Source organism: Enhydra lutris, unplaced genomic scaffold, assembly GCF_002288905.1.
Source record: "Enhydra lutris kenyoni isolate GAN:26980312 unplaced genomic scaffold, ASM228890v2 scaffoldscaffold77, whole genome shotgun sequence".
In the NCBI taxonomy this organism is placed as follows: Eukaryota; Metazoa; Chordata; class Mammalia; order Carnivora; family Mustelidae; genus Enhydra; species Enhydra lutris.
This window is the reverse complement of record NW_019154161.1, coordinates 2,974,593-2,984,911: the sequence shown is the minus strand read 5'-3', so window position 1 is coordinate 2,984,911 and position 10,319 is coordinate 2,974,593. Positions and strand designations below refer to the sequence as shown.

Sequence of the window (10,319 nt, the reverse complement as noted above, 5' to 3'; positions counted from 1 at the left end):
TCATCAGAAAGCAGTAGCTGGATGCTAGCGAGCTGAGCAGAGGTGGCAGCAGCCACTCGCACACTTGCACTGGCGGTGGCCGTGCGGGAGATCTCCGTGGAGATCTGAAACTGGACCCATCGGGATTACAGGTGATGTCCTTGCTGGGAGAGGACTTAGCCCTCTGGGGGAAGATCTAATTCAAGAGCCTCTGTGATTTCTAGTACACAGTGCTCAGCATTTACTCAAAAACCATTAGGTATTCTAGAAAGAAGACCTGAGTTGCTGAAAACCAAGGGAAAAGTAGCCAACAGACCCAGGCATTCTGCTGTTGGGAGTTACCGGAGAGTGAAATAACCACAGGTTCACGAAACAAGGAAAGGATGGAGAGCTTTGAAGAGATCTGCCATCTTTAAAAGAAAAAAAAATTTTTTTCAAACTTTAGAACTGAAAATAAATTAAGAATTTAGGTGCATTTTGCAGTTCATATACTACATAACCCAAAATGTTTCTGTTAACAACACATTAGAAGTTCTAACGGGGAAAAGAGACAAACTTTCTCAAAAGTTAAGAGGAACCTCACAATCTCTTAAGGAAGTTAAAGATACATGTCACCAAAACAAGGGGTTTACAGGAGAGGAAACAGGATCCATTTCAGAGCAGCGAGGGGAAAAAACCCCGGGATGGCAGTTTCTAGAGAGCGGTTAGTCCAGGCTGGAGTCAGGGCTCTGACTCAGGTTCCCAAGGACTTTCAGAATAAAGAAGGTTCAGTCGCTGAATGGATGGCATTTATCATTTCACGAGGTACGTATACCAAGCCATCGTGCTGTACGCACCCCTTAACCTGCTGCAGTGATGCACGTCAATTATTCCCCCGTAAACCTGGCTAAAAAGGACTGAATAAAATATGTTGTGATGGAAAGTTTGAAAAGTTGGGAATGTCATGGAAGAAAAGCAGACTGAAGTTGCAGGAATAAAGCTGTTCAGGAAAGGAAATGTAATCACAGAACACTCCTAGGCCCTCTAGTAAACAGTACTTACCATGTGAGCACTTTATTGATTGTCCTAAAAACTGGTAGCATAAAACTACCGTGGGAAGAGAGCGGAAAGGTTGTAAGAGCAGAAAATCAATACATAATATATTACCAACACCTAGAATTGAGAAACAGGTTACTTAGATATATAAGCAAAACATCTCTAAGTTGTTGCCTCTTGCAGCGGGGAGACTTAGGACATGCTTTTCGATATTAGCCCTTCTGTGTTTGATTTTGTTTTCATTAAACTTGTTAAAACGAGAGAAAGATACTACGGAGAGGGATAGACATACCTGCTCTAGTCCTCTCACTTGGCAAAAGTCCTTTTCAGGATTCCATTTCCCCACCCAGCTAATCCTGCTGATGGGCAACAGCCAGCCTTCTCCACAATCTTCTCCACCTTTCCTACATTTCTCTGGCCTCTCTAGCGTATGTGTTACCACTGCCCACTTCTTTTTTGAAAGCACTCTCTTAACAGTTCCTCCCACCCGGTTTCCCTCCCACTTTCCTGCCATTCTTTGTCTTTTTCCTAACTTTGAAACGGTAGAAGTTTCAGGAACTCAGCCCTAGGTCCTCTTTGTTGTATATTACCTTGCCGCCAGCTAATGAACACAGCCGATCACTAAGACAGGGCCAGACATTTCCACATCTGTCCAGCTGTCCTTCCTGTCTCCTGACCTCCTCCAAGCCATCACAGGATTGCTGGGGGAGCCTTAATCGCTGGTCCCCCTGCTTCCTCTGTTGCTGCCATCCAATCCAGTCCCCACACTCTGGCTACACGGATCTTAAAATACGCATTTGAATATCACATTTAACTCTTAGGGGTTACCATGAAGTCCAAGGTCGTCCTGTGTATGCTAAAACCAAGGTCGTGTATAACCTGGATCCTGCCTACCTTCTCACCCTCACAAGCCACTCTAGTTTTTACTTCGTGGGCTCTTTCTGCTGGAAAATGATTCGCGCCCCACCTCCCGATGATCTTCCCTCCAAGGACTAGGTCAGTGGCCCTAGAACACCTCCTCACTCCTGATTTCTCATCACAGCCGTAGTTGGTAGTCTACCTCCCCTCCTCATAGACTAAATTCCTTAAGGGAAGTGGGCTTGTCTGCCCTGCTCACCATTGTGTCCAGATGTTTAACAACGTTTGTTCGATGAACGTGGTACAAAGAGAAAGCGGAGAGACAGGTGTGGCGGGCAGGGCAGTGAAACGGAAGGAGGTACACACAAGCTGCAAGAGGAGGGGTCGCAAAGCGGACAGACGGTTGGCGACCGTGGGCTGGGCCGCCAGACAGGCGTGGCAGCAGGTGGGGCGACCGCGGCGCCGGGATCCAAGCGCACGTTGGGCCGCGCCCCCGCAGGGGGCGCCCGCCGTCCGGGGCGTGGCCTCGAGCAGCCCCGCCCCCCTCGCCGGAGACCGGGCAGGCGGGCGGCTCGCGGCGGCGGCGGCGCAGACATGGCTGCGCTGGTGGAGCCGCTGGGGCTGGAGCGGGGTAAGGGCGCCAGGGGGCCCTGCCCACCGGCCGCGGCCCGTGTCCGGGACCCCGGTCCCCGCCCCTCCACGGCGAAGCCCCGGCGGGTGGGCGGGCAGATCGAGCGGGGGTGGGCGGGGCGGGGGCGCCGCGGTTTGTGGGTGTGGGAGGGTCCGTGGGCTTAGCGGGCCCAGGAGCGGCGCCCACCGCACAGCCCTTCCTGTGTGCGTTCGGGGATCCGGGGGCGCAGGGCTGCGGCCGCAGTCTCTTTTGCCCCCGACGACTCTGCGGGTGTCCTACTGGGACTCGGCTGTCTTTCCCGGGATCTGTCAGCGCTCGCCCTTACTCGGTTTCTGGCCGCAGCGCTCCGTGCTTATCCGAGTCTCTGACTCTGTCTCTGCGCCCCGCCCCCGCCCCGCAGACGTGTCCCGGGCGGTGGAGCTCCTCGAGCGGCTCCAGCGCAGCGGGGAGCTGCCCCCGCAGAAGCTGCAGGCCCTCCAGCGAGTCCTGCAGAGCCGCTTCTGCTCTGCCATCCGGGAGGTGAGAACAGCGCGGCGCCGGACACAAGCGGGCGGCCGCTGTCCCAGTCGTTGCCCAGAGCCCAGGGACTACGCCTCCCAGCAGCGGCTGGGCCGGCCCGCCTTGGGGTGCCCGCGCTTCAGCCCGGGGTTCTTCGGGAGTTGTAGTTTCCTTGGGCTCCGGGTTGCGGGGGGCGGGGCCGATCCTTGGGTGGGAGGATCTGCGGGTCTGGACTCTGCTGAAGGGAGAAGGGGAGCCCCCCTGGTGGTTCTCTGACTCTACGGCGTCTTTACCAGGTGTATGAGCAGCTCTACGACACGTTGGACATCACGGGCAGTGCTGAGATCCGGGCCCACGCCACAGCCAAGGTAGGTGCCCCCTACGCCATCACTCATGGTATCTACCGAACTGCCTGGTCTAGCTTAGTAACTTCCTAAAGTCAGTCATGCCTGTTTCTTCCTACATGATTTTTGCCAAAGCTATGTACCAGCTTTTGTTACTATTATTTACTGATATTATAATCTCTTAAGTTGTACTTAAATGTCATTTAAAGGCATCTTTAGCAACTTCAAATGGAAACTAGTGCCGCATACCTGACATGAAGATACCTTTTTTTTTTTTAAGATTTTATTTATTTGACAGAGATCACAAGTAGGCAGAGAGGCAGGTAGAGAGAGAGGAAGGGAAGCAGGCTTCCCGCTGAGCAGAGAGCCTGATGTGGAGCTCCATCCCAGGACCCTGAGATCATGACCTGAGCCCAAGGCAGAGGCTTTAACCCACTGAGCCACCCAGGCGCCCCTGAAGATACCTTTTAACACCTACATAATGAAATAGCATGAAACACTGAAATCTTATCAAACTCTAGTTGTATGCTGTTTCTTGCTGCTTCATGGAGGCTCTCAGCTTCTTCCAGCCCTTGTTTTTCTCTATTAAAAATTGAGATTGGCAAGAGTTGACTACTGAAGGTACACTCACACCAAATGGAGACATTCTCTTCGACATGTCTGAAGCATCCAGACTGAATTAAGAGAGATTCATTACAGTGCAAGCTTGTTTGAACTGTGGCAGGTGTCCCCTGTGTGGGGAAAGCGATCTGATCCAAATTGCTCTCCCTGGCCCAGATCCTCCCCCCTCACCCCGCCTGCCCCCCCCCCGCCCCCAGCCATGGAATGGCCCTCACCTCCCAATGCTTTCTCTCCCCCAGGCCACAGTGGCTGCCTTCACAGCCAGCGAGGGCCACGCACATCCCAGGGTAGTGGAGCTGCCCAAAACAGATGAGGGCCTGGGCTTCAACATCATGGGGGGCAAGGAGCAGAACTCCCCCATCTACATTTCCCGTGTCATCCCTGGAGGTGTGGCTGACCGCCATGGAGGCCTCAAGCGTGGGGACCAGCTGCTGTCAGTGAATGGTGTGGTGAGTGGGGACTGAGGCTGGGCTCACAGTCTGTTCCAGGTAGCACAGTCCCTGCTTTTCACATTCATTCAACATGCAACGATAGAGTACTGCGTGCTGGGCGCCACTACAGATCCTGAAAGAAGTTTGCCTCAGCTCCTATGTCCAAGGACTCCCTTCTTGGTGAGGGGAATTGACTGGAATAGTCCTAATCTGGGGAGATCATAATGAGGAAGCACAAACCAGTACAGAAGCCCAAATGTGGCTCTCACCAGACCAGTGTAGATGAGGGAAGTTTTTGCAGGGAAAGGAACATTTGAGTTGGGTTTTGAAGGATGAGGAGGAGTTCTCCAGGCAAATAAGGTAGAGAAGTGTATTAGCAGCTAAGGGTGTTGTAGGTAGGGGCTGGGACTCTGCACTCCTCTGAGCTGTACAGAAAGGGCTTAGGTCTAGTGGAGGAGTGGAGCACGTGGTTAATTAAAATCACTGCAGTTGGAAGTAGACACAGCACAGATGGATCGGTAGTGGGGGTCGGCTACGCAGGGCCCGAGGGCCAGCCTGAGAAGTTGGAACTTTGTCTCAAGGGTTCTGGGGAGCCTTGGGAAGGCTGTGAAGAGGAGATGGATAGGCTCAGCTTGGAGGTGTAGAAGGATCCCTTTGGGACTCTACAGGGGACGGACTGAAGGTAGAGACTGGAGGCCAGAAAGTTCTAGGGAGAAGGCTAGGTAAAAGTCGACCAGGGAGAGGAGGAGGCCTGAGCTGGGGCCAGGGTGGTGGGGACAAAGAGGAGGGAATCAGCAAGAGGGAGAGGGCTAGGATTAGCAGGCTTTGGGGACGGAGGGGGATAAAGATGGACCTAGAGTTCTGGCTTAGTGAGGGAGGGCAGATAGGGCTTGTCCCCGACATGAACTTGGAAGGTTTTGAGGGAGGACACTGAGCTAAGAATAATTACTCTCCCCTGAGGCCACGAGGCCTTGACCTCTTGGGCTGGTACCAGGCTCACCAACAGTAGGTCCCATTTCCAGGGTTGGGGCTGGGGGAGGGCGGTAGGCCCCAGGCCCAGGTGTCTGTGCACTGCCCTGCAGAGCGTTGAGGGTGAGCAGCACGAGAAGGCAGTGGAGCTCCTGAAGGCAGCCCAGGGCTCGGTGAAGCTGGTGGTGCGTTACACACCTCGCGTGCTGGAGGAGATGGAGGCCCGCTTCGAGAAGATGCGCTCTGCCCGCCGGCGCCAGCAGCACCAGAGCTACTCGTGAGCCCTTTGCCACCACACCCCTGGGGCCTCTGTTGCCTCCTTTATCCCGAGTCCCAAGCCAGGCCAGTGATTTCTGGGACCTTCATGGCTACCCCCAGCCCTGGCTCCTCTCCCTGGGGTTCTGACCCTTGACCCTGACCCAGGCTCTCACAAGCCATTCTGGCTACATCCCATGGGGACTCCCAGCTCACTGTCAATTCGAGATCTGCAGCCTACTCTCTGGAATCCCTCAGTCCACTTCCCTGGGCCCTTGGCTCTGGAACCCCAGGCCTGGTTCTCTCCCAAGCCTCCCCAGGTCCCCTCCCCTGAGCTTGGCTCCCATCTCTTCACCCTCTTTGCAGGTCCTTGGAGTCTCGAGGCTGAAACCACAGTGTTTGGACCCTCACCCCGCCCCCTCCCCTGTACAGTATTTATTGTCACCGGCTCCTTATTTAAAGATCTTTGACCCTCACTGAGTGTCTGTGCGTCTGTCCTGCATCCTGGGGTTAGAGTGTCTTGGGATGTGGGAGAGGGAGAGAAGCTGAAGTCTAGAGCAGGCCCGGAAGAAACGCTTTTCAGAGTCTGAGAGCAGAGGTAGAGACTTTCCCCCAAGGTCTGAAGCGGGAGGCTGGCCGGCTTCCTAGGCATAAGTCCAAGGCCGAGGCTGGGACCCTGTTTGGGTCCAAGTGCGGGGTCGCAACCGAAGACAACGCCCCCTGGCCTTGAAGAGAGACTGAGGGCGAAGGCCAAGCGCCTTCTGTAGTTGGTCTGACGGAGGAGTCCTGCGAAGCTGCAGAGCCGGTGGGCGGCCTCTGTGTGGGCGGGGCGGAGCGAACCATTAGCTTCGTTCGGAAGGGGAGCCCTGCAGGCCGTACTATCATCAGCGTGCGGGGTGGGGGTGCCGTGTGCAGTTCCCGAGGTGGACGCAGGGGGTGCAGAAAAAGGTGCACCCGCCGACCCGGCATTCACCCCACCTTCCAGCCTGAGCGCGTGGCTCCGGGAGCCGCCCCCGCCTTAAAATCCAACCTTTACTCCCACCTCACCGGCGGTCCAGCCCTCGCGTCCCGTGCGGCGCTAGGGCCGGCGCACGCCACCTCCGGGATCTGGGGTCGCAACTCGCATTCCACGCCGCGCGCCACTAGCTCCAGGTGACATCATCCCCTGCCGGGCTCCGCCTCCCACCCCATCCGCCTCACGCCGCGCACTTATTGGCCGGCGCTCCTTGAGCTCCGCCTTCCGCTCTCCGCCCGCGCGACCCCTCCCAGTCCATGCGAAGGCGGGGTTTAGCCGCCGGCCGGCTCCGACTACGTCTCCCATTGGCCATTCAAAGCCGTCTGTCAGTCTCCTGTTAAAGGGGCCACGACCGCACGGGAGCTATTGGGGGGGGGAGGGAGGAGGAATTTTTTTTGGGGGGAGGTGGGATTTGGGGGGCGCTGGTGGGCACCCCTGGATCTGGCGGCTGCGGCCTCGTGGGGGGGGAGGCTGAACGGTGATAGGGGCAGGGGGCTATTTTAGGGTAGAGGGCTGTGAGACCGTGAGGGGGAGGGGGGGTCCCCAGCGCCCAAGCCGGAGCCAGAGACGCGGAGCCCGCGCGAGCGGCGGAGACAGGGCTCCGGAGCCACAGATCCGGGCCCCGGCTGCCGCCAGGGGCCCCGCCCGGTACCCCCACCCCACCCCACGTCCCTCCTGCAGCCCAGCTCCGCCCGCAACCGCCGCGGACCAGGTAGGTAAGAGCCCGGCCCAGCCCGCTTGGCAGCGCCCACCCCGGGGACCCCTCGCCGAGCCTCCCTCTCCTTCCCGAGATCCTGGACTGCCTTCTTTATCCCCGGGGGCTCTGGAGCCCAGATTTCACAGCTCAACCCCAGAGACTCAGGCGTGCCCCTCCCGGCTCTCAGAGTCCCCAACCGAACCCTAGAATCCCAGGCGTACTGCCGCCTGGCGCCTCGTCCAGGGCCCAGGAGCTTGGATTTCCCAGTTCAGCCCGGCAGCCCCCTCTGGACCTACATCCTCCTCCTCGGCCCATTCCCGGGAGCTCCAGACACCTGCTGTAGCTGTGTCAGACCCCCAGCCAGGGCCAGCTGCCCCCCGTCGGGTGTGCATAGTCCCCTATTCGTGCACCCGGTCTGCCCATCTCCAGCCTCCGGCTTGAACAGCCAGCCTCCTCCCTCGGTCCAGGCCGGCTCGGCAGCCGCCCTGGACACAGGCCCGCTCTGGAGCTGTCCATGGTCAGCGCACTCGGCAGCCTCACCTCCCCCACCTCCTGCTGCTCCTGCTGCCGGGGAGGGGGCGCCTGCGGCGCCGGGGGGAATACCCCCCGCCGCGCCTTTGACCCGGAGATACCCGGGGCCTCTCCAACCCGGGCGCCCGAGCCTCAGGCTTCCGCTGGCGAGCCTCCCGGCCGGTCCTCAGTGCCCCAGGTTTCTGGGACCCCAGCTGCTTCTTGAGGAGTCGGGGATTCTGAATGTTCCTTCCTCGTCCACCTTAGGGACCTTGGCATCCAGGGATCTAGCTCCCACCTGTCTCTGGAAGCCCTGCTGGTGCTCATTCCGTCTAGCTGAAGGCCCCAGCTGGTAACCCCCACCTGCTCAGGACCTGGGAATCCAGTTCACCCAGCTCTTGCCCCCTTTAGAGACCCAGTTCAACAGCCACTGTGCCCCTCAGGCAAATATACCCAGCCTCCCCACATCCCAGTATCTGCCTGGTTAGGGATTCAGGCACCATGACACTCTCCCTTTCAGGGGCTTGGAATGCAATTTTTTAATGCAATTCTCTAGCTTCTGCCCACCTTCCCCTTTGGAGACCTAGATGCTTTGTCCCTGGTCCTGCATCCCCTCAGGGACCAAGGAGTTCAGAACCCAGCTTCTGTGTTGCCCACCAAAGCCATCTGCCACAACCCTCCTTCCCAACAAGGACTCAGGCTCCAAGCTTTCACTGTCCTTTATCTCCACAACGATTCAGGACTCCAGGCCCCCACCAAGTATCAGCCCATTAGCTCTTACTCTTAGGGAACCAGGTCCCCCATCAACTTGACAACTTTAGTGTCCTTAACAAATCCCTGCCTCATCCCCATATCATATCAGGCACTGTGCTCCCTGGGCTTTGTCTTCTCTATTCCCAGATATTCTCTCTTCTTGAGATGTTTCGAGCACCCTACCATGATATTTGTGTCATGATGTCCCATCCTCTGTGTATACCTTCTCAGGCTGATGAACCAAACATACACGCTTTCCTCTAGATGTGTTCTGTGACCTAGGTTCATTAGATGACTCAGAACCTACCTATTGTCTTCTGTATTTTCAGTTAAACTGTGCCCTTGCAATGTTCTAGGTTCTTTCTAAATCTTAGAATGCTCTCAGTCAATATCTTCTGTTTTTGCCCACGGTATGTTCTCAATTCTAGGTTAGATGCTAAATTCTAGGCATGCATTTCCCCAGGGGAATTCAAATGTCTTGATAATGTCCCCAAACCAAATTCTGATCCCACCTTCTCTTCACATGTGTTCTGAATTTTTAGAAACCAGTACTTGCTTATTCTCTGCTAAAATTCTATTTTAGGTGTGTTCTAGGTTCCAGCCACATCCTTGGCATTGTTCTAGATTCCGTTCTCCTCCCAGGGGCAGTCTCCATTCTAGAATATGTGTGTTCCAATTATATGCTCTAGCCTTTCTCCACATTGTGCTATCAGGTTTAAAATGCACTTTCCTATTTTAGGTTCCATCCACATCTACTGTCTTAAATCTAAAGGATTCTCACTGAAATGTTGTACATCTTCCCTTTTCAGGTACTCGGTGCTAGGCTCATCCATTCCGACCTTTTCTGTCCATCTTTTCCCTAACGTGACCTTCGTTTAGAACTTATCTCCTGGAGGACTGTGGGCTTCCTCCTCCATCTGCCACTTTAGCATTCTAAGCATGCTCTAGGCTCATCTCCTCTTTTGGAGTCTTCAGCTAGAAATGTCCTCATTTCCAGAACATCTCTCCCCCTTTCCTTTGCCAGCTCAGTCCTTATGCCAGTAAATTCTCAATTCCCAGCATGCTTCTGAATCTTCCCCCAAGCACTTGTAAGTTCCGGGCAAACTCCTTGCGACTTTCTAGGGTTTTTTCCCCCATGCCCAGGGCATATTCTGAATTCTAGAGTCTATCTTCCACCTCTGTCTGTCATCTAGACACATGATAACACCGAGAGTGTGACCCCTGCTATATTCTTTGTTACACCTGCCTCCCTGATGGGTTCTGAGTTCTAGATGTCTCCTGACTAGGTTCGTCATACATCGCATTAGGTGTGTTTTTAGGTATCATTATGCTCCCCTCTGTGTTTGGGGTTCTTCGGTGACCCAGACCACTCTTTAATTTATTGGATTGCTTTTGACTGGTTCGGGTTCCAGACCTGGGTTCTAGACTATGCCCCTCTACTTGGCCCTATGTAAGGAATTACCCCAAGCACACTGTACATGTGGATACATATGTCCTTTCTGCACTCTGTACTGTCTTCATGCCAATGGCCTTCTAGATCCTACACCCAGCCTTGCTAAGTTCTATTCCTTCTCAGTGAATTGGAAGTTCTAGAGTGGCTTCTCGGAAACAGCCTGTGTTGCACCTCTCGAGTAGGTTCTGGGTTTAGATACCATTTGGTTTGACTTGTCTCCTTATAAATATTGTCTTAAATCTGGCCTCTAAGTGCTGACATACTGGTGTC

The 10,319-nt window shown here is 55.3% G+C and overlaps 2 protein-coding genes across 3 annotated transcripts; one reads left to right on the top strand and one right to left on the bottom strand.

Annotated features, from left to right (window-relative positions):
* Positions 1 to 2,441: 2,441 nt before the first annotated feature.
* On the top strand, positions 2,442 to 6,097 carry LOC111160548 (lin-7 homolog B, crumbs cell polarity complex component). 2 transcript variants are annotated; one of them, XM_022523727.1, is made up of 6 exons: positions 2,442 to 2,503; positions 2,904 to 3,022; positions 3,298 to 3,369; positions 4,206 to 4,415; positions 5,480 to 5,643; positions 5,988 to 6,097. In XM_022523727.1, exons 1-6 carry the CDS (start codon positions 2,467 to 2,469, stop codon positions 6,007 to 6,009), a joined length of 624 nt encoding a protein of 207 aa, XP_022379435.1. In that variant the 5' UTR covers positions 2,442 to 2,466; the 3' UTR covers positions 6,010 to 6,097. The 2 variants fall into 2 exon arrangements, with proteins under 2 accessions (XP_022379435.1, XP_022379436.1); XM_022523728.1 differs by lacking the exon at positions 4,206 to 4,415.
* A 41-nt stretch (positions 6,098 to 6,138) lies between these two features.
* On the bottom strand, positions 6,139 to 6,942 carry LOC111160585 (chromosome unknown C19orf73 homolog). The gene is given in 3 exon segments (XM_022523780.1): positions 6,139 to 6,557; positions 6,559 to 6,699; positions 6,808 to 6,942. Coding segments are annotated over 3 exon segments (633 nt in total). The 3' UTR covers positions 6,139 to 6,200.
* Positions 6,943 to 10,319: the final 3,377 nt, after the last annotated feature.

What these genes read in the sequence shown, in the direction of transcription:
- LOC111160548 (XM_022523727.1), top strand. Translation starts at nt 2,467, where the DNA reads ATGGCTGCGCTGGTGGAGCCGCTGGGGCTGGAGCGGG. An exon ending in GCCGCTGGGGCTGGAGCGGG is followed by an intron (nt 2,504 to 2,903) that starts GTAAGGGCGCCA and finishes CCCGCCCCGCAG; the next exon opens with ACGTGTCCCGGGCGGTGGAG. An exon ending in CAGCAGCACCAGAGCTACTC is followed by an intron (nt 5,644 to 5,987) that starts GTGAGCCCTTTG and finishes CCCTCTTTGCAG; the next exon opens with GTCCTTGGAGTCTCGAGGCT.